This window comes from Crotalus tigris, unplaced genomic scaffold (assembly GCF_016545835.1).
Source record: "Crotalus tigris isolate CLP2741 ecotype Arizona unplaced genomic scaffold, ASM1654583v1 scf7180000018925.3142382, whole genome shotgun sequence".
NCBI classification, from domain to species: Eukaryota; Metazoa; Chordata; class Lepidosauria; order Squamata; family Viperidae; genus Crotalus; species Crotalus tigris.
This window is the reverse complement of record NW_024097278.1, coordinates 535,330-558,846: the sequence shown is the minus strand read 5'-3', so window position 1 is coordinate 558,846 and position 23,517 is coordinate 535,330. Positions and strand designations below refer to the sequence as shown.

Below are 23,517 nucleotides of genomic sequence, written 5' to 3'. Positions count from 1 at the left end.
CGGTGGGAGCGAATACACAAATGGCACGGTTGACATGATCTCCTGCCTTGGTCTTAATTTCTGAGTCTGGGGGCTAAGATGCCTGCTTCAAAGAGGGACTTAAGGTGCAAGGGAGGGCGTGTGTGTGTGTGTGTGTGTGTGTTTTTCTTGGAATATATAAAAGTAAATTCATGTAAAATACAGATTTCAAGGAACACAGGGACCTATGGTTTTGAAATGAGCTCAAGTGTTGCCATCTGGAGCCACCCGCCAACTCTGTGCCACGGGCGTCAGATGTGCGTAGGTATCTTGAATCCCACCACGGAGTGTGCAAAAGTGTAACAAAATGGGCACCCGCCATTCCTTCACGCGAGGGTTTATAGGCCACACAAGATATATATATATATATATTGTTCGGGTTTTCTCCCGCGTAAAATTGGAAATGTCTTGGAGATGTTTCAACGAAGTCTCATTCGTCATCTTCAGGCTGGTGTTTTCGGCTTCGTGCTTCGAGGAGCACAAAGCTGAAAACACCAGCCTGAAGATGACGAATGGGACTTCGCCGAAATGTCGCCAAGACATTTCCAATTTTACGCGGGAGAAAACCTGAACAACCAAAGACCTATATATATATATATATTAATTACACATAATCCAAATATATATTTGGATTTTCTTTTTTTAACCAAGACAATGTAAACTTTTGATTCTTTTAAGGCAGCCGGTTCCGAAGCTGCGCGCAAGCCCACTGTGAGCAAATGGGGTGACAGAGCACTTTGTTTCAAAAGGACCAAAAAAAAAAAAAAAAATTTAAAATGGCATTATTGGATTCAGATGACGTCAAAGGAGGTCTCCCCTTTTTTCTCACGAGCCAGGCGGTACCGGCCTGTTTAGAAAAATAAAGCACCCACGCCTCCAACTTCGGCCTGTTCTTTGACAAAGATCTCGAAGTATTGATAAATAATGGTGACCGCTAGCAGAATGCCGGTGCCGGAGCCGATGGCGCCAAGGAAATCAGCCAGGACCGACAAAGCCCCGATACACAACCCTCCGAAGGCAGCTGCCGTCGGGATGTACCTAAATGGAAAAAAGGAACAAAACCTGCTTTAATTGAAATCTACTCACGTTTGTGTCATTGTGCTAGTGCTAGAAGGGAGGGGGAGGGGGAGGAGGAGGAGGAGGAGGAGGGGGAGGGGGAGGGGGAGGAGGAGGAGGAGGACTATGGGGTCCTGGATGCTCGCCACTCAATAATTGCTAAACAGTGTGTTGTCTGGGTTACATTTGTGAAACAATCCTTAACAATTAATTTCTATAATCTGTCTTCCATATATTAATTTTGGTTGATTTCCTCTTTCCCCAAAATTTCCTTTTTTTTTGCAAATATTGAGTTAATACAATTCTTATTGTTTTAATGAGTAACAATTAAATATATAATTTTTCCAATATTCCTAAAAAATAATAATCATATTCGTATAGTATTTCTTTTCTTTTCAGTTCTTTTGGCTGCCTTATCATAAATCCTGTTACAATCCTCATTTTGGTTCATTTCTCCCATCAAATTCTAGATATTCTTCCTAATAAAGATTTTCTCAACGATTAATTACATTTACATGGACAGATTTAATTCTTATTTTTTCCCATATAAGCCATCTCACACTTTTACATTTTACATTGCAGACATTTCATTACCCAGCTAGGTGACATCATCAGTGCTAGAAGGGAGTGGGGTTTGCAGGAAAAGAGGAGGAGGCCTGTGGGGTCCTTGGTGCTCTCTGAGCTTGGTGGTTCTCTTGCAGACGTTTCATTACCCAACTAGATGACATCATCAATGCTAGAAGGGAATGGGGTTTGCAGGAAAAGAGGTGCTGCTGGTGATGATAATATCATCAGTGCTAGATGTTACCTAGTTTGGGTAATGAAACGTCTGCCAGAAAATCAGCAAGCTCAGAGAGCATCAAGGACCGCTCAAGTTGACATTTCGGATCTCCTTACCGGTTTAATTCATGAACCATGGATGTATCTCGGTGGCCTCTCATTACCATCTGCTGCTCTTTCAGTTGCTTGGCGACCTACAAAAATACCCGGGTGTAAAATGGATGCCAGGCTTGGCATCCACAAGGGAGAATCTGGGGACCAGGTGCCGGAGAGTGTAGAAGGGATGCGGGCGGGGGGGGGGGAGAAAGAGAGAAAAGAAAGAAAAAGAATGGAAAGAAGGAAGGCAGGAAGGATGAAAGAAAGAAAGAGAAAAAGAAAAAGAAAGAAAGAAAGAAAGAAAGAAAGAAAGAAAGAAAGAAAGAAAGAAAGAAAGAAAGAAAGAAAGATTGTTTAAATTGTAAGGTAGAGCTTAGTATAGTTGGCATATTGTCCAGGAACTCTGAAAATCCAGTATATGCTATATGATGCATGGAATCACTATGTATGAGTTGGGTAGCCATATTTATCTGATAAGAAAGCAAGCAAGCAAGAGAGAGAGAGAGAGAGAGAAAGAAAAAAAGAAAAAGAGAAGAAAAAAAGAAAGAAAGAAAGAGAGAGAGAAAGAAAGAAAGAAAGAAAGAAAGAAAGAAAGAAAGAAAGAAAAAGAGAGAAAGAAAGAAAAAGAAACCACCTACGTCTTTTGCAGACGATCCGGATACTTCAATCCACGTTTTCGAGAAAAAGGCACAAGAGCCCAGCATAAATATAATGTACACAATCACATGGACCGGATCCTCAAAGATGGCCCCCATGGATTCCGGCGGGGAGAGGTAATAGCAGAGACCCCCGACCGGATAGGAGCGTGCTGGGCCACCCCCGCTAACGTCCTAGAAAGGAGAAAATGAAAACGTGAAGACCCCCCCATTTTGCAGACCCCAAAGTAAAACGCCGCTACTTTGAAGGTGATACAGGTAGTCCTCCACTTAGGACTGCAACGGAACCCAAACTTATACATCGCTAAGCGAGGCACTCGTTAAGTGATGTTCGTCCCATTTTACCACCCCTTTTGGTTGTTTTGAATCACTACCATCGTTAAGTGAATCATGCAGTCGTTAAGCGAATCCTGTTTCCTCCGTTGACTTTGCTTGTCAGGAGGTCCCACAAGGGGATTACGTGACCCTGGGATACTGTGATCGTCGTAAATGTGAGTCGGTTGCTAAATGCCCAAATCCTGATCGCGTGACCATGGGGATGCTGCAACGGTCGTGTGAAAACCGGTCTTAAGTTGCTTTTTTCAGTGCTGTTGTAATGTCGAATTGTCACTAAACGAACTGTTGTAAGTTAAGGACTACCGTTTTGGTTTTGGTTTTGAAATTTTTTTTAATTGATTTTCTATTTTCGCATTTAAATATTTGAAAAGCAACGTGGCGGCTGAGTTGGTTAATAATTCAGTAACATACAAATATCTTTAGTACAGATCTCAACCTATCACATTAAATATTTCCTCCCTTTTCCCCTTGGTATTCAGTGTCTCGCATTTAAATTAATACAATTCTTACTATATCAATTAGATAAAAATAACTTTTCTTACATTTATCAGTAATTTTTGTTTATACATATCCTAGTTGTTTTAACACTCAATCTTTCTAGATCAGTGGTTCTCAACCTGTGGGTCGGGACCCCATTTGGGGTCAAACGACCGTTTCACGGGGGTCGCCAAACAACGCAGTCCACCATTTTTTCCCCCTTTTCCTTAGCTGTGCTACTCCCTTTTATTCTATTGGCTTTTGAAAGCCAATAGAATAGACTCTCTTGAATAGAGTCTAATTCTATTGGCTTTCAAAGCCAATAGGAATTGTCCAGGCTGTCTCTGCCCTGCTGAGCCCGCCAAAAGTCCCATTCTGCAAACGGTGCTGCACCAGTTGAGTAGTCCTCGACTTATGACCGGTTAAGCAGTCCTCGACTTACGACCGGTTGGGGGGGTCGCGGCATTAAAAAGGTTGAGAGCCACTGTTCTAGATCTTGGGTTTGACTATGGTCGTAAGTCGAGGATTACCTGTGTGGTGGAGGAAGAGCTGGATACTTACCGCCCATTGCCCAAGCAAATTGACTAAAAAGTTGCCGCTGAACCGCACGGACAGCATCTGGGAAATGACATAGAGGTTGGACACTAAGGCGGACTGAAGGATGATGGGGATGTTGGACGTATAAAAGAGCTTGATGGGGTAGCTGCTGTATTGCCCCCGGTAGCGAGCAGACTTGATTGGGAGATCCACTCGGAATCCCTGCGGGGGAGAGGAGCAAAGGCGATCACCGGCTGGCAAAGTGGATCCCTCTTTCAAAACTGCAGAAGCCGAGAAGGTTTTCGGGACTTGGGACCCGTTGACTTGTTCTCCGGTTACCATTAAGCAGGACGGAGCGCGGATGGCCCCGCAACTAAGTGGCAAACTTTACCATCAAATGTAAGAACTAGAATCCAGGGTGGAAAAAAAATAAAATCTGAAATCTTGAGTAGTTTTTCCTCTTTCCCCAGCCAGCTACCATTCCCTCTCGGCGATCCGGGCAGTTTGCAATTTCAGCTGACCAATTTCTCCAGATCTTCCAGCTTCTTTGGACTTCGTCCTACTTACGAGCTCTAGGCAGAGAGATCGAGTTGACTTTTTCTCCCACCTGCCAGTTTTACCACGAACTAGAAGGCAACTAAGTCAGCCAACATCAAAGGTTCTGCTTATCCCATCTTGATATAATATTCTGTTACTGAAAGAAACACTGAACACATTTTGTGCAAAGGATGCAGCTTAATTCTGACAAAGATAAAATAGCGACGGAAGGAAGTATCTATAGCTCAGGGTTGAACTGGGGTCCCTGGTTCTCTGGTGGTTTTCTTGCAGAGATTTCACTGACCAAACTAAGTAACATCTGTGCTAGGGAGGAGGAGGAGGAGGAGGAGGAGGAGGGGGAGGGGAGGAGGAGGGGGAGGAGGAGGGGAGGACAACAACTGTGAGGTCCCTGGTGCTCCCTGACCTTTTGGTTTTCTTGCAGAGATTTCACTGATCAAACTAAGTAAAATCATCAGTGCTAGATAGTAGTAGGAGGAGGAGGAGGAGGAGGAAGAGGAGGAGGAGGAGGAAGAGGAAGAGGAAGAGGGGGAGGAGGAGGAGGAGGAGGGGGAGGAGGAGGACGACGACGACTGTGGGGTCCCTGGTGCTCCCTGACCTTTTGGTTTTCTTGCAGAGATTTCACTGATCAAACTAAGTAAAATCATCAGTGCTGGATAGTAGTAGTAGTAGTAGTAGTAGGAGGAGGAGGAGGAAGAGGAAGAGGAGGAGGGGGAGGAGGAGGACGACGACTGTGGGGTCCCTCGTGTTCCCTGACCTTTTTGGTTTTCTTGCAGAGATTTCACTGACCAAACTAAGTAAAATCATCAGTGCTAGATAGGAGGAGGAGGAGGAGGAGGAGGAGGAGGAGGAGGAGGAGGAGGAGGAGGAGGAGGAGGACGATGGTGGGGTCCCTGGTGCTCTCTGAGCTTGGTCATTTTTCTTGCAGACATTTCACTACCCATCTAGGTAACATCATCAGTGCTGGCACCAAGCTCAGAAAACACCAAGCCCTCCACAAGGCTCAAACTAGAAAGAATTTTCTAGTTAGAAAATCAGAATGAGAAAGGAAGCCATTTATAGCCAGGAGTGTGAATTTGGGATCACTCTTCCTAAGGGCGACCCTCATTTCTACACCAGAGAGAATCTAAAGGGCGTGCTCTGATTTTAGGCCGACCGAAACTTTTCACTGCATTTCCTCCGGTCGTAAAACACCAGTCTCTTCAACGGCCCCCACACACACCCCACACACCCTGGCGCGGACGCCCCTTACCTGAAAGTAGATGACTACAGCGAACACAAACACGGTGGCGATCAGGTTCATCAGATTGGGCAAGTTCTGGCGGTAAAAGGCTTCCCGCAGAGCCCGGACTTTGTCGGTTCGCGTGGCCAAGAGGTGGAACAAGGCAATGACGGCGCCCTCAAACTCTGTACCTGGATGGACCCAAAACCACAAACAGGGTCACTTTGGCACAGGAGAGACGACAACTTTGGCGCAGGAGCACCGCCAAAACCGCCGAATGGAACTCATGCAGAATTCAAAAGAGGAGGAGGAATTACAGGCAGTCCTCGACTTACAGCAGTTCCGAAGTTACAACGGCACTGAAAGAAGCGACTTAGGACCATTTTTCACACTTAACGACCGTTGCAGCCTCCCCGGGGTCACCTGATCAAAATTCAGACCTTTGGCCACTGACTCACATTTATGACAGTCGCAGGGTCCTGGGGTCACGTGATCCCCTTTGGTGACCGTCCGACCAGCAAAATTAATGGGGGAAGCCGGATTCACTTAACAACCGGGCTGCTAATTGAACTGCAATGATTCGCTTAACGGCGGCGGCAAGAAAAGTGGCAAAACGGGGGCAGTGCTCACTTAACAGCTGCCTCGCTTAGCCACAGAAACGTCGGGTGGGCTCAATTGTGGCTGTAAGTCAAGGACTTGCCTGTAATGGGGTGCTGTAATTATTCAAAGACATGGACTTGGTAGGCTTAAAATGAATTGCGCGAAGGTCTTACGCAAACTCTTTTCCCCGAGACTTACCAAGCAACGTTTCGTGCAAGCCAAATGCTCACATGAGACTGGACCAGCATGCACACTCTCCTAGGACACGGGACACATTATCACGACGAGCACCGAGGTACAGAAAGGGTGTCAAAAGACAGGATCTCGGGAATATTTCTTGGGGGAGGCTCCAATTCTTCTCCCAGTTCCTCAGCATCATCAAGAGGAACTCTCTACTCAACTGGAAGTGCTCCCTTCCCTTCAGCAGACTGATGTTTTACTTGGACAAGGGTCTACACTAGTGGCCAAAATTGTGGAGACCTTTTGGGAAAAGTCTATTTTTGAGGTTGGATGGCGAATAACACCACTTTTTTTTTGAGAGTAGTACCCTAAAATGATATATCCATGGAAAGATAATTTAATCAAGAATGTCATGCAACAACATTGGTTCAATTATTTGTACCGTATTCTATGAAAAGTGATAGCCAAACAGCCAGAAAAAGGAAGCACAACTTGCTTAGGTTGATCGATCTCAGGTAGCTTTCCTTCATCGGATTGTAGCCAATGAGCAGGAGTGCTTAGAGAGCCAATCGGGTGTCATCTCGTTTTGGCAATGAGCCAATCAGATCACGGTAGGATTCAGTGATTGATGTCATGTATTGAAGCTGAGAGGAGGACATTTGTCAGTGTGTTATGTGATGGCTATCAAGTTGGTTGGTTTTTTTGTGTTCTTTCATTTAGTTGAGCTTGTAAAACGTAACAAAATTAAAGGAATGGTGCAAAGAGTTGACTGGTCGCCCAGAAAGCGATGTAAAATAGTATTATTAAGTGAACAAGGCTACAGTTATAAAGAAATTGGAGGAAAAATGGGTGGAAACTTAAGCAAAGGTAGCATTTCTACTGTACACTTTTCCCAAAAGGTTTCCACCATTTTGGCCACTACTGTATATGGCAGTGATGGCGAACCTTTTAGAGACCGAGTGCCCAAACTGCAACCCAAAACCCACTTATGCATCGTCGGGTGCCGGGTGGGCGTGGCCCATGAGGGTGGGTGTGGCCCATTGGGTGGGCATGACTGCAGTGGTAACGGCAGACTGGGTGGGACTAAAACGTTCAATCAATCAATTCCAACTTTGCAAGATTTTATTTTCCCACGAGAAGTTGAAATTGACTGATTGATTGAACCTTTTTTTTTTTGTACACGGCAGCAGAGGCCTAAAGCGTATGTTTTATAAAACCCAGCTGAAGGCCTAGGACTGGGGCGATGGCGTGCGTGCCCACAGAGAGGGCTCTGAGTGCCGCCTCTGGCACCCGTGCCATAGGTTCACCACCACTGCTATATGGGAATATAGTTGAGAGACAGGGCAACAGGCAGACAAAGGACATCTCAGTTCTCGGAAGGAACAGGGGTGTGGAAGAGACCTTCCCTGGTTCCCTGGAAAATAAAGGTGAGGGGGGAAGAAATGTATGTGCTTTGAGATTTCCAAGATTTAAGATTCCAAAGACTGCAGAGAAGAGCAAAAAAAAAAAAAATTATTAGGGGATTGGAGGCAAAAAGACACGATGAACCGTTGCAGAAATTGGGTATGGCTAATCTAGAGAAAAGAAGGACTAGGGGGGGACACAATAGCAGCATTCCAGTATTTAAAAGGTTGCCACAAAGAAGAGGGGGTCAACCTAGTCTCCAAAGCATCTGAAGGCAGGACAAGAAGCAAGGGATGAAGATCATTAGAGAAGCAACCTAGAACTAAAGAAGAAATTTCCTGATACTGAGAACAGTTCATCAGTGGAACAGCTTGCCTTCAGAAGTTGTGAGTGCTCCAACACTGGAGGTTTTGGAGAAGAGATTGGACAGCCACCTGTCTGCTCGAACAGGTCATAAAATGGAGCAAATCTCCCTTAGCAATAAATATTTGGACCTCAATTGTGGTCGTAAGTTGAGAGCTGCCCGTATTGTAAAGATTACGGACACGCTTCGGATCCACCATCTGAGACGATTCATCTACAGAAGGTTTTTGTGCAATTGTGATGGCTGTTCAAGCAGTCACTGTCCACTGTGCCACGGTTTTTCCTTCTGGGATAACAGCGACATGACAAAGAGACTGAGAGATAATTTAAGGGGCATTTCCAGATTTCCTATCTGGATTCTTCAGGATTCTAGAGAGTGTGACATGATTGAAGAAAATTTCTTGGTTCACACCATCCTTAAGTGTTTCAGTAAGACTTTTTTTCATGGCACCCTTAAGTTTGTAGTTCGTGCAGTGGCTGACAGATGTTGAGTATTGTGTGTTACCTGGTGGTACCCTGGGATACCCCAATTTGGGAAGTTTCTGGAACGGGGACGGCTCCTACACCCAAATCCACCTTGTAGATAAAAAACCCTTGCCACTTTCTGCCCAGGTAGAAAGTAAAGATGGCCAACATGTTCTCCAGATTCCTGTCTTTTTTTTTCTTTTTTTTTTTTTTTTGCAACACACAGTGTTCTAGACCAGGGTTTTTCAAACTTTTCCAGGCTGTGGACCTTGTCTGAGGAAAAACAAAAATTCCTCGCACTTCCTGATTCAAGAGACAAAACTTTAGTGGTAGAAAATGAGTTGTGTCTGAGTGAACCTGGTGGGATTTTTTTTTGACCCTTAGCTTCTCATGGAACCCTCTTGAGTTCTGCTGGAAGTGTTGGATCCTCTGGAACAGTTTGTAGGGTTCTCTAGAAAGCAGTTTGTAGAGTCCGCTAGCACACAATTTGTAGAGCCCTCTGGAACACAATTTGTAGTCCTCTAAAAGCAGTTTGTAGAGTCCTCTAGAACACGATTTGTAGGGTCCTCTAGAACACGGATTGTAGGGTCCTCTAAGTGGTTTGTAGAGTTCCAAAGAACGCACTTTGTAGGATCCTCTAGAACACAATTTATAGGGTTTCTGTAAATGCAGTTTGTGGAGTCCCCTAGAATAGAATTTGTAGGGTCCTCTAGAACACAATTTATAGGTCTCTCTACATGCAGTTTGTTGAGTCCCCTAGAACAGAATTTGTAGGGCCCTCTAGAACAGTTTGTAAGGTCCTCTAGAACACAGTTTGAAAAACCCGATCTAGGGCTACCTCTCATGTCTGATTCTAGGTCACGGCTGCTCTCCACCAAGAGGCTGACAAAGCATGCAACCGATCAAGACATCAGCTGTGAGAAAAGGTACTATACCTCTGCCAGTGTTAATGGTAGTAGGGCTAAAAGCCTTCCAAACAATGGTTTCACAGATGTTGGTGGCAATGAAGAGGGAAATGCCGGATCCCAAACCATAGCCTTTTTGCAGAAGCTCATCAAGCAGCAGGACTATCAAGCCAGCAACAAACAACTGTGGGGGGGAATTCCAAGAGGTCCATAACTCTGTGCTCGAAACCCCCCTCGTACTTTGCTCAGAACTAAAGCATACTCGCCATCCATACTGCAGCAGCTGTGGGCTTTGCTTGCCTTGCTAACTTTTTTGGGGGGTAGCTACCGGTACCAAAATCCTATGGATGCCATAGCCCAGAGGTAGGGAACCTTGGCTCTTTTATGACTTAAGGACTTCAACTCCCAGAATTCCTGAGCCAGCCATAGCCCTTAGCTGGGCTAAGAACTGAGAAAAGTCAACTCTTGACTTGACTTGACTACTTTACTTGGCCAAGGGAGATTGAACATATACAAGGAATTTGCCTCTTGGCTTATACCAGGGGTCTTCAAACTTGGCCCTTTTATGACTTGTGGACTTCAACTCCCAGAATTCCTCAGCCAGCGTGCCTGGCGGAGGAATTCTGGGAGTTGAAGTCCACAAGTCACAAAGGGCCAAGTTTGAAGACCCCTGGCTTGTAGCAATAGTTACAGGTTAGCAATAGGGACAGGTCTGATGTTGCTTTTCTAAGGTTTTATTTATTTTACAGTTTCCCGCCTTTCCTATATCTCCCATCTAAGGACTAATCAGATCTGCTTGGCTTCTGAGAACAGAGCAAATCAGCCAGCAGGCCAGATATTGATAGTTGGATCAACTCTGAAAAGGTAATTATGAAAACCAACTTTTCTTAATTCTGGAAGTTCCTTGGGGAAATAATTTTCGGTGTGTGTGTGTGCAAAACAAATCGTTAACTATCTCTCTTTTCTAAGCTCTTTTGTTTTTGGTGGAGATCTAATCCTATTTCTTCAGTAGCACATAATAAATCGTAAATTATAGCACAGAGAATAATGTTAAGCTACTCTTAAGGATTCCCGTAACACATCACCATAAACAAAATTCTGGTGTGTTTCTAGGTTTAGTGAATATATTCAAACGTTAGGTTACTTAGAAACAATTTTTATGCCACTGGTCTTGCAGCTGATACCTTACAAATGACTAATAAAATTAATTTTACATGGCCTGCGGGAGAAAACCCAATTCATTAATTTAAAATAACAACACTGTCCTTCCATTATACTGAAAATTACAAATTGGCAACCGTTTTTCAGAGAAGATTCGGGCAAGAGGTAAAACGGAGCAACTGTGTTAAATCAAAAATTCAGGAAACATAACGCATATTTTAAGATGATCTGACAAACTGACTTGCCTAGAAAGTATTTTGCGGAGCAACTGAAGAAAAAAAAAATTCACGTGCCTTTAATAGGGCGAGCAAAGTGTTTACCTAAATGTCAAACTTCCTTACTTCCTTCAGTCTCACCAACAAGGTCACATTTGATTTGAGTACTTCATTATTTTGAGGATTAAAAGGTAAGATCAAACATCCCAAAGCTTCTTTTATCAAGAAATTCAGAAAAGTAGAAATGTTAGATTGAAGGGAGACAGCCGACACATACATTTTCTGTAGCTGCTATTGGTTGGGTAGGAGAACTCAACCGAGTTGAAACTTTTTTTTTTCCTACTTTGAAACATGACTGGTTAGAGAAGAACAGACAATTTAAGAATGGTGCCATCCAGAGTTTGGGATATACAGGTGGTCCTTGACTTACAACAGTTCATTTAGTGACCGTTTAGAGCAGGAGTCTTCAAACTTGGCCCTTTTATGACTTGTGAACTTCAACTCCCAGAATTCCTCCGTCAGGCATGCTAGCAGAGGAATTCTGGGAGTTGAAGTCCACAAGTCATAAAAGGCCCAAGTTTGAAGACCCCTAGTTTAGAGTTACAATAGCACCAAAAAAAGTGACTTATGACCATTTTTCACACTTACGACCGTTGCAGCATCCCCGTGGTCACGTGATCAAAACTCAAGAGGCTTGGCAACTGACTCATATTTATGACGGTCGCAGTGTCCCGGGGTCACGTGATCCCCTTTTACGACCTTCTGACAAGCAAAGGCAATGAGAAAGCTAGATTTATTTAATGACCTTGTTACTAACTTAACAACGGCAGTGATTCACTTAACAACGGTAGCAAGAAAGGTTATAAAATGGGACACTTAACAAGAGTTTCGCTGAGCAACGGAAATTCTGGGCTCAATTGCGGTCGTAAGCCGAGGACTATCTGTATTCAGTTGTGGCCCAAGCGACTGTAAGTAAGACGCGGAATCAATTTGGTGTTCTGATCAGCAAGGAAAGGGCAGAATTGTCCAGCGTTCGACACTGCACCATCTTCTTCAGATTTCTTCTGGAAGACGAGATGCTTCCTGAGGAGATTTTTAGCGCAGGGGTCTTCAAACTAGGCCCTTTTCTGACTTGTGGACTTCAACTCCCAGAATTCCTCAGCCTGGCTGAGGAATTCTGGGAGTTGAAGTCCACAAGTCAGAAAAGGGCCTTGTTTGAAGGCCCGTTTTAGTGGAACATGGGAAATTACAGGCCATTATTGCTTATCTTCGCTCGACACCCACACCGACAGAAGGCGTCCATCGCTGCATGAAACTAACTTGAACTCATCGCCAAGAAAACAGAAGAACCCACGACGCCTTCGTTTCATTGAAGCTTTCTGCGAGGAAGGAATGTCTCCTTTTAAAGCAAGGGGCCTCCAACCTTGGTCACTTTACGATTTGTGGAACTTCAACTCAGCCATGCTGGCTGAGGAATTCTGGGAGTTGAAGTCCACAAGTGGTAAAGTGACCAAGGTTGGAGGCCCCTGCCCTGAAGGGTCGACAAGCCCTCAAAAAATAGTTAAGCCTTCCATACATGAGGACATGGTAGGCCTTGCAATATGTAACTGTCGCTTTCAAATTGTCTGATTTGCCATATATGGCATTAGACCAGTGGTTCTCAACCTTTTTAATGCCGCGACCCCCAACCGGTCGTAAGTCGAGGACTACTCAACTGGTCGTAAGTCGAGGACTACTCAACTGGTGCAGAATGGGACTTTTGGCGGGCTCAGCAGGGCAGAGACAGCCTGGACAATTCCTATTGGCTTTTGAAAGCCAATAGAATTAGACTCTATTCAAGAGAGTCGATTCTATTGGCTTTCAAAAGCCAAGAGAATAAAAGGGAGTAGCACAGCTAAGGAAAAGGGGGGAAAAATGGCGGACTGCGTTGTTTGGTGACCCCCGTGAAATGGTCATTTGACCCCAAATGGGGTCCCGACCCACAGGTTGAGAACCGCTGCATTAGACCCTCCCGGCCTCCTCAGCCCGCGTACACATTGGAAGCCACACAAACAAGGGCCAGCAATGAAAAATGTAGCGCTATTTATGTCATTTAAGAACATACCTGGATTATAATCAGAAGACAGATTCCCGCCCCCATCTCGGAAGGATCCCCGTACATCCCCGTCATGACATATACGATAGCCTGCCCAATAGTAATTATCATTCCGAACACTGAAACGAGACAACAAGCAATCATGTACACATAGAAGAGAATATCTGTAGCTCAAGATTGGTCTGTGTGGAGTCCTGGGTGCTCTCTGAGCTTGGTGGGTTTCTTGCGGACATTTCATGACCCAACTAAGTAACATCATCAGTGCTAGAAGGGATTTGGGTTTGTGGAAAAAGGGAGGAGGAGGAGGAGGATTGGGGGATCCTTGGTGCTCTTTGAGCTTGGTGGTTTCCTTGCAGATGTTTTATGGCCCAACTAGGTAACATCATCAGTGCTAGAAGGGAGTTGGGTTTGTGGAGAGGAGGAGAAAGGGAGGAGGAGGGGGGGGAGGAGGAGGAGGAGGAAGAGGAGGATTGGGGGATCCTTGGTGCTCTTTGAGCTTGGTGTCCTTGCAGACGTTTCATGACCCAACTAGCTAACAACATCAGTGCTAGAAGGGAGTGGGCTTTGTGGAGTAAAGGAGGAGAAAGGGATGAGGAGGTAGTGGTGGTGGAGGAGGAGGTCCTTGGTGCTGAGTTTGGTGGGTTTCTTGCAGACATTTCATCACCCAACTAGGTAAATTCATGAGTGCTAGAAGGGAATGGAGTTTGCAGAGGAGAAGGGATTGTGGGATCCATGGTGGTTTTCTTGCAGACATTTTATTATCCAACTAAGTAAAATCGTCAGTTCTAGAAGGGCGGGGGACTTGTGGAGTGGAGGAGCTGGTGGTGGAGGTGGAGGAAGAGGAGGGGGAGAAGGATGTCCTTGGTCCTCTCTGAGCTGGGTGGTTTTCTTGCAGACGTTTGAAGACCCAACTAGGTAACATCATCACTGCTAGAAGAGAATGGTGTTTGCAGAGCGGAGCAGGAGAAGGAGGTGGTGGATGGTAAGATTCTTAGTGATCTCTCAGCTTGGTGTTTTCTTGCAGACCTTTCATGACCCAACTAGGTAACGTCTTCAGTGCTAGAAAGGAGTGGTGTTACATTGCATATCAACAGAGAGCAAACCCTTCTCCCTTCTAACACTGAAGACGTTACATAGTTGGATCATGAGATGTCTGCAAGAAAACCACCCAGCTCAGAGAGCACCAATCATCCCCCCTTACTAAAATCATACAGGCATTAAGTAGCTAACTGCTGCATTTTCCCCAAGGGGGAAAAAAATGAAAGTTCTATTAAGGAAGTGAAATTAATGCTCACACTTCTGAGCACCGTTGAACAGGGCCCGGTCTTTCGGCGTATCGCCCACTTCAATGATTTTGGCTCCAGCCAGGAGTTGCATAATGAGGCCCGAAGTCACAATAGGAGAGATACCCAATTCCATTAAAGTGCCTGGAGAAGAAGAAGGGAAGGAAGACAAAGAAGAAAACGGATCTTTATATTCTGTCCCAGCCTACGTAAGTCCTTGTTATGCTCACAAGGAGAAACCCCCTTTTCCAAGGAACAGGCAGGAATCCCAAGAAAAAAACAACCCCTTTTATTCTCTCCGACCTGAGTCAATGTCCAAGGCAAACAAATGCAGTCCACAGAAACTCAATCCTCAACACGAATGGCTGCCTTTGTTTTGGGTTGCATTCTGGGCACTCGGTCTCTAAAAGGTTCGCCATCGCTGACCTAAAATCTAAGGCAGGCTCCAATACACTGGAGAACCTAAGGGCAAATGAGGGTTTCCCCAACCTTCAGATATCTAAGCTGGCTTCCTATCATATTTGGTAGGCAAAGGAGACGGTGGCAGAGGAGAACAGGAGTGAAGCCCACCAACCTCTGTTCGATGCAAGGATGACTCTCATCCAGTAGAAGGGATCTGCGGAGTCCGAGGACATTATTCCGAATAATGGAATCTACAAGAGTCATAACAGTATTAAGCATGACTAAAAACAGAAGACAAAAGTAATTTTTCAGAAAGGTGCATACAAATACTGACTCCTTTTAGACAAAAAAGGTCCACACCATTTCTGATGGAGGGTGTGTAAGATAGTCCTTGACACCAAAGGAGCCCAGAATTTCAGTCGTAATTTGTCTTTGGCGTCATTGAGTCAAGGACTACCTGAATTGACCATACACTCCCTTGAACAGTCTCCGTCAAAAATTGCAGATTCAATTTTACAACTGCTTTCACAGCAGCGTTTATGCAAATCACAGTGGTTACACAAACCACGTGGTTGTTAAACAGATACATTCTTCCCGATGGGTATTTTTTGCTGGCAACTGTAATTTTGAACTGTTGTTAAGCAACTGGATATATCTGTATTTTATTTACTTCCATGGTTCACACAGACCTGCCAACTGCTTGAAAACATGAGTGTTTGACATGCTATCAACAAAAGTATGTATAGCCAAGGCCATGGTTTTCCCAGTTGCAATGTATGGCTGTGAAAGCTGGACCATAAGAAAGGCTGAGCGCCAAAGAATGGAGGCCTTTGAACTCTGGTGCTGGAGAAGACTCCTGCGAATCCCCTGGACTGCAAGGCGATCCAACCGTCAGTCCTAGAGGAGATCAACCCCGACTGCTCTTTAGAAGGCCAGATCCTGAAGTTGAAACTCAAGTACTTTGGCCACCTAATGAGAAGGAAGGACTCACTGGAGAAGAGCCCAATGCTGGGAAAGATGGAGGGCAAGAGAAAAGGGGACGACAGAGAATGAGGTGGCTGGATGGAGTCACTGAAGCAGTAGGCGTGAGCTTAAATGGACTCCAGAAGATGGTAGAGGACAGGAAGGCCTGGAGGAACGTTGTCCATGGGGTCGCGATGGATCAGACATGACTTCGCAACTAACAACAACAATAAATGTAGTAAGAACCTCCAGAGCAGAGAAGGTTATATTCTAAAACATTCTCTGAGATTTTTTTTTAAAGCCCTACATTACTTTTAAATCAATGCCATAATCCTTCATACATCATAATGTCTTTTTTCAAGTTAGCGTTCATTATGAAAACTGTCGAACAGTGCCAAATATCTGGAACAGTCAGTATCTCTTTCAGCTCACCAAAGTTAACATTAATATTTCATTCTGAGCCACAGTAATGATTTCATTACTGAAAAACATCTATGTGCAATAAACCGTGCTAGCATTTCAATGCAACTTTGCAAAAAATACAGGTAGTCCTTGAATTATGACCGCAACTGAGCCCAAATTTTCAGTTGTTAAGTGGGACATTGGTTAAGTGAGTTTTGCTCCCTTTTGCGGCTTTTCTTGCCACAACAGTTAAGTGAATCACAGTGCTTGTTAAATTAGTAACACGGCTGTTAAGTGGATCTGGCTTCCCCTGTTGACTTTGCTGGTCAGAAAGTCGCAAAAGAGGATCACGTAATCCCGGGACGCTGCAGCCGTCGTAAATTTGAGTCAGTTGCCAAGTGTATGAATTTTGATCACAGGGAGGCTGTAACAGTTATAAGGGTGGAAAAACAGTCATAAATCAACTGTTTCAGCGATGTTGTAAATTCAAACGGTCACTAAATGGACGGTTGTAAGTCAAGAACTACCTGTACACCAACAGCAGCAAGCAGGAGACCCTAAACCAGGGGTAGGCAACCTTGGCTCTTTTATGACTCATGGACTTCAACTCCCAGAATTCCTGAGCCAGCCATGCTGAGGGGAAAGGGAGAGGTTTCCAAGCTGAGCCATGGTGGCTCAGGAATTCTGGGAGTTGAAGTCCACAAGTCATAAAAGAGCCAAGGTTGCCTACCACTGGCCTAGGCTGCTTTATGACTCGTGGACTTCAACTCCCAGAATTCCCTGAGCCAGCCACGCTGAGGGGAAAGAGAGAGGTTTCCAAGCTGAGCCATGCTGTCTCAGGAATTCTGGGAGTTGAAGTCCACGAATCATAAAAGAGCTGAGGTTGCCTATCCCTGCCCTAAACCATTTCAGACAAGTGATTGTCCAGTCTCTTGAAAACCTCCAGCGATGGAGCTTTTCCAAGAGGCAACTGGACTTCCTTGTTTTTCTTCGAAGGCGTTTCGCTTCTCATCCAAGAAGCTTCTTCAGTTCTCTCTTCAGCTCACTTCTGTCAGAGCTGAAGAAGCTTCTTGAATGAGAAGCGAAACGTCTTTGAAGAAAAACAAGAAAGTCCAGTCGCCTCTTGGGAAAAAAAGCAGCTTTGGGACAACAGCAGAGAAGAAATACAGGCTGCAAAAACGAACAGAATGTTCTTAACCTTAAAGCACTAAGCCTCCCTAAATTGGAATTAGACGGGATGTGTCTTTCAACATTAGGCCCCACTTCTTTTACCTTAAAAACAGCAGAAAGAACCATTAAGGTCTTCTAGAGCAGAATCTACAATCCTACTAATTACCTAAAGCAGGGATATGACTTGTGGACTTCAACTCCCAGAATTCCTGAGCCAGCATGGCTCAGCTTGGAAACCTCTCCCTTTCCCCTCAGCACGGCTGGCTCAGGAATTCTGGGAGTGGAAGTCCAGGAGTCCTAAAAGAGCCAAGGTTGCCTACCCTGCCCTAGGCCTAATCCGCTTTATGACTCGTGGACTTCAACTCCCAGAATTCCTGAGCCAGCCGTGCTGAGGGGAAAGGGAGAGATTCTAAGCTGAGCCATGCTGGCTCAGGAATTCTGGGAGTTGAAGTCCACGAGTCATAAAAGAGTCAAGGTTGCCTACCCCTGACCTATAGGCATCCATAGGCTGCTCTGTCAGAAGGTGAACAAATAAAAGAATCTTGCCCAATAATGAAGTCGATTCTTACCTGGCAGCATACGGGATGTGTCTTTCGACATTAGGCCCAACTTAAAAACAGCAGAAAGAACCATTAAGGTCAAAGGGCTTCTGCAGCAGCATCTACAATCCTACTGATTACCTAAAAGCAACCGTAGGCTCCTCTGACAGAAGGTGAACAAATAAAAGAATCTTGCCCAATAATTCTTACCTGGCAGCAGACTAAAAAAATGAAGAGGGTTATAGCTGTCCATAAAACCTTCTCTCTAAACTGAATCTGTAAAGCACAACGAATAAAACCAAGTTAACCAACAGAGAATGTTTAGGAGAGCAAGATTAAAAAAAAACAAACCCACAAACCAATGTTATAATATTCATAAAATAAACTTGTACTTAATTATACGGAATTATCAGATACAATCTTCTCCAATCTTTCCAGGCTCGCGACCCGGAGGGGAGAGCAGCTTTCAAATTACCGCGTGTGCACGCACACAAACGGGGCCATGCCCACCGGCGCAGTTCTAGTGGTTGTTTGGGCATGCACCATGCGCTGGTGCCATGCGCATGCGCGAATGGCCACATCCCCGCAGTGGCTAGCGCCCGCTAGCACCCATGTACTAACAATCCATTCACGCATGCACAAATGGGCCGCGCACACCCCCTTCGTGCTAGTGGCCCATTTGTGCATGCACAAACGGGGCGTGCATGCTAATCTCGCGGTAGTGTTCCCGCTCGCACGTATGTGCAAACAGGGCCGTGGGCACTAGCGCGAGTAGGGGGGGGAATGCACACCCATGCATGCACGCCCTGGCCAGACATTTCTGCGGCCTGCTGGTCAAGAACCCACGGCCCAGTAGCAGGCCGGCCCAGTAGCGGGCCACGGCCCATAGGTTGGGGACCCTTGAGATATAGTATAGAGAACCAATAGCTTTCAAAGAGTAAGACCTTTCATTACCCAACTAGGTACCATCATCAGTGCTAGAAGAGAATGGGTTTTGCTCTTATTTGGGCTTGCTCATCACCAATAGTGCAAACCTGACTCCCTTTTGCACTGATGACCTTACTTTAGTTTGGTAATGAAAGACCTGCAAGAATACAACCGGGTTCAGAGAACATTAAGGTTTCAAAAGAAAATATTAAGAGCTTCCCAGTCTTGCTGCTGGCTAAATCTTCAGTCTACTTCCATGCATGACTAAAGGGAAATACAGTAGTGGCCAAAATTGTGGAAACCTTTTGGGAAAAGTGTATTTTTGAGGTTTGATGGCTAATAACACCACTTTTGGGGGGAATAGTACCATAAAATTATATATCAATAGAAAGATAATTTAATCAAGAATGTAATGCAACAAAGTTTGTTCAATTATCTGTATTCTATGAAACGTTATAGCCAAATAACTAGAAAAAGGAAGCACAACTTGCTTAGGTTGACATCAGGTAGCTTTCCTTCATCTGACTGTAGCCAATGAGCGTGAGTGCTTAGAGAGCCAATCAGGTGTCATCTTGTTTTGGCAAGGAGCCAATCAGATCACAGCAGGATTCAGTTATCGATGTCATGTATTGAAGCTGAGAGGAGGACATGTGTCAGTGTGTTATGTGATGGCTATCAAGTTGGTTGTGTTTTTTGTGTTCTTTCATTTAGTGAGCTTGTAAAACATAATAAAATTAAAGTCATGGTACAAAGAGTTGACTGGTCGCCCAGAAAGCAATGTAAAATAGTATTTATTAAGTGAACAAGGCTACAGTTATAAAGAAATTAGAAGAAAAATGGGTGGAAACTTAACCAAAGGTGGCATTTCTACTGTACACTTTTCCCAAAAGGTTTCCACAATTTTGGCCACTACTGTACTTCGTCCAGCACACAGACTCGGAAATAAGTCCCAGCCAAATCAGCAGAATTTGCTTTCAGAGATACTTAACGCTATGTATCTAAATGTCCATAATGTCATTCTGATATTTGAAAATTGCAGATACTACGCAAATTTCCCCGTGTCTCCTTTTTCCACAAACTGACTTCCTAGAGAAATTTAGGCTTAAAATGCCTTCCCGTGAAAGTGGCAGGAGCAAAAACAAAAAGGGCACTTACTTTCCTTTCAGGCTTCTGGATTTCGGGCAAAACAGCGCAGAAGGGCTTAATGAGCTCCAGAAATTTGACTGTTCAAGAAACAAAGACACACAAGCACTTTACAGCGATCATAAAAAACGAGAATAAAAGTACCGAACCTTAAACTGCCTATAAATATTTGTCTCGCTTTAATGCCTAAGGCACAGAACAGGACCGCATCAATTTTGGACACGATTTGGAAGAACGGTTTTATATCTCACGGATAGTCCTCGACATACGACCACAAAATCTCTCGCTAAGCAAGGCAGTTGTTAAGATAGTTTTGCTCCATTTTATGACCCTTCTTGCCAGTTGTTAAGTGAATCACTGCAGTTGTTAAGGGAGTCACAGGGTTGTGAAGTGAATCTGGCTTCCCCCGTTGACTTTGCTTGCCAGACGGTCGCAAAAGGGGATCACGTGACCGCCGGGACACACCGCAACCGTCATAAATACATGCCAGTTGCAAATCATACAAATCTTGATCACGTGACCATGGGGATGCTGCAGTGGTCGTAAGTGTCATAACTCACTTTTTTTCAGTGCCATTGTAACTTTGAACAGTCACTAAACATGTAGTTATAAGTTGAGGACCACCTATAGAGAGAATCTCTATTATTCACTAAATCATCTCCCAACATTTTCAAGCTTCTCAGCCTGACACAAAAAGAAGAGGCGAAGATGTGATTAATATAGTCCACAACTTACGACCATAACTGAGCCCAAAATTAATGTTGCTAAGTTGAGAAATTTGTTAAGTGAGTTTTTCACTATGGCTGTTAAGGTAGTCACCCGGTTGTTAAGTGAATTTGGCTTCCCGCTTGACTTTGCTTGTCATAAGGACGCCAAAGGGGAACCCATGATGGCGGGACATTGCCACCATCGTAAATATGAATCAGTTGTCAAACGTCTGAATATAGATCATGGGATCGTAGGGAGGATGCAGGGGTCATAAGTGTGAAAAATGGTTGTCACTTTTTTCACTTTTGTCATTGTAATTTCAGTCACTAAACAGACCGTTGTAAGTCGAAGACTATCTGTATAAATTTCTAAACAAATTGTTCCTCTCACCAGAACAGTTACATATAGTTGCATGGATTGTGATTCATGAAAGCTTATGAGCCAAAGTATGTTAGCTTTAAGTAACAAATACGTAAGTGCAATCTTATTGTTAGGCTTACGAAAAAGCAAAGTTTTCCTAACCTTATTTCAGCTTTGGGGAAAAATGAAACAAACACAGACTGTTTTCTGTTAAGAATTGTGGGGCCCATCAAAGGCTGGAAATTAACACTCCTAGAATCCATGATTGTTGGTTGCAGTTTATTGTATTATAGTTAAATCTAGAAGACCCCATTTTATCTCCCAGTGCTGAACTGGCCTTCACAGACATGCATTTAACAAGCACCTATTATCTCTAGATAGATCCTGCAACAAATTCATGTTTAAAAGCAGATATACCAGGGGGTCTTCAAACTTGGCCCTTTGATGATTTGTGGACTTCAACTCCCCGAATTCCTCAGCCAGTGTGCCTGGCTGAGGAATTCTGGGAGTTGGTCCACAAGACATCAAAGGGCCAAGTTTGAAGTCCCCTGAGATATACTTTCCAAAGACCACTCATGCAAATACAAATCTGTGCCATCATTTGATTTTATATTTTACAATGAGTTGTGAAATCTATACAAGACACCTGACATATTTCTCACTGACAAAGTTCTCTCAAACTTGACACCTGGTGCAGCCATGTTTACCATCCCCAGAACCTGAGCCAATGAGAGAGCAGTTTTTACTTCTTCCTATTTTGCATTCCTCTCGGAGCCTAGCAACAGCACGGAAAGCAGCCTAATGTGCAGGTAGGAGAGGAGGGAAAGGCAAACAAGCAACAAGATCTATGGGTTTTGGAGGCAATAACCCTAATATTGGGCCTGGTCGGAGAGAGGAAGGGAGGCTGGAGGGAGGGAGGGAGGGAGGGAGGGAGGGAGAAAGGAAGTTGGAAGGGAGGAAGGAATAAGGGAGAAGATTGGAAGGAAAGAAGAAAGGAAGGAAGGAGGGAAGGAGGGAGGGAGGGAGGAGAAAGGAAGGAATAAGGGAGGGAAGATTGAAAGGAAGGTGGCAGGGAGGAGGGAGGGAAGGAAGTTGGAAGGAGGGAGGAAGGAAGAAGGAAGGAAGATTGTAAAGGAGGGAGGGAGGGAGGAAGGAAGGAAAGAAGGAAGGAGTGGAAGACAGGAGAAAGGAATAAGGGAGGGAAGATTGAAAGGAAGGTGGCAGGGAGGAGGGAGGGAAGGAAGTTGGAAGGAGGGAGGAAGGAAGAAGGAAGGAAGATTGTAAAGGAGGGAGGGAGGGAGGAAGGAAGGAAAGAAGGAAGGAGTGGAAGACAGGAGAAAGGAATAAGGGAGGGAAGATTGGAAGGAGGGAAGACTGGAAGGAAGGGAGGGAGGAAGAAAGAAGGAAGAAGATTGTAAAGAAGGAAGGAGGGAGGGAGGAAAGAGAAAGGAAGGGAGGTGGAAATAAGGGAGGGAGAAGGGAGGAAGGAAGGTTGGAAAGGAGGAGGGAGGGAGGGCAAGGGAGCCACTTCCTTTCTCCTAAAGCGCCTGGCAGCCCAGCCCTCCGGGCCCATCCCAGGGACTTGGGCAACCCCCAAATGTACCTTGGGGAGGGGGCACCAAGCAGCCCCCCGATGAGGGTGTGTTTGGGGGAGCGGGGCAAATATCAGCAACACCCTTGCAGGATGCCTGGGGCGGTGGTGGAGGGGCTAAGGAGCCACTGGGCGGGGGCTTTAGCTTGGCAGCCGCCTCCCTCCCTTAAGCAGCCCCCGATTCCACCCCTGCAACGTCCCGTGGGGTCCCCCACCCCTCCCTCCCTCCCCCCGGAGAGAACGGGGTCTTGCATGGGGGGGGGCTCCAGCCGGAGGAGACCCTCGGCTGCGGCCATATCATGAGGAATCCGGCCATAATGAGGAGGGGGCGACCCGATGCTGCGACCTCCGCCCAGCCCGGCCCCTCCACTCACTCCCCATGCTGCCGGAGGTCGGACCCGACCGGGCTCGGCGCCTTTGGGCTGGCAGGCGGCGGCGGCGGCGGCTGCAGCAGCGGCTCCCCTTCCCCGCCTCCTCGCCGCTGCGGAGGCTGCCGGCCTCCGCACACGTGACCAGTGACGTCTTACGCGGCGCGACGAGCAGGGGAGGGTCGCGCCACTCCGCTCCCGCTAGAGAGGGCGGCTGGACCGAACCAACGCGGCCCAAGTGCGGGGGGGAGCGATTTCTCATCGATGCAACCCCCCCTCCTTCCCGCTTTGGATGGGCGGTCCCCTCTCCCGGGGAAAGGAAGGGCGCGCGCCAGCCTTTTGCAAGGGGGCGGTGGGTACAGCCGGTCCTCGGTTTACAACATTTCCTTTAGTGACCAGTTCAGAGTTACAAAGGGCAGGCAAGCCCTTTGCAAGCAGGCAGCCTGTACCGGTGTCCTCGACTTGCAACAGTTTGTTTAGTGACAGCACTGAAAAATGTGACCGTTTTTTCACACAACCCTTGCGGCATTCCCATGGTCA

General features: G+C 45.6%; 1 protein-coding gene across 1 annotated transcript; it reads right to left on the bottom strand.

The window, feature by feature from the left end:
- Positions 1–650: 650 nt before the first annotated feature.
- Positions 651–23,140, bottom strand: SEC61A2 (SEC61 translocon subunit alpha 2). Its single transcript, XM_039357547.1, has 12 exons — positions 22,984–23,140; positions 19,963–20,030; positions 18,091–18,156; positions 14,979–15,057; positions 14,417–14,548; positions 13,131–13,240; positions 9,681–9,834; positions 5,764–5,924; positions 3,981–4,178; positions 2,589–2,780; positions 1,972–2,048; positions 651–1,056 (listed from the first exon to the last, which is right to left on the bottom strand). The coding sequence occupies exons 1-12, from the start codon at positions 22,988–22,990 to the stop codon at positions 870–872; spliced, it is 1,431 nt and encodes a 476-aa protein (XP_039213481.1). The 5' UTR covers positions 22,991–23,140; the 3' UTR covers positions 651–869.
- Positions 23,141–23,517: the final 377 nt, after the last annotated feature.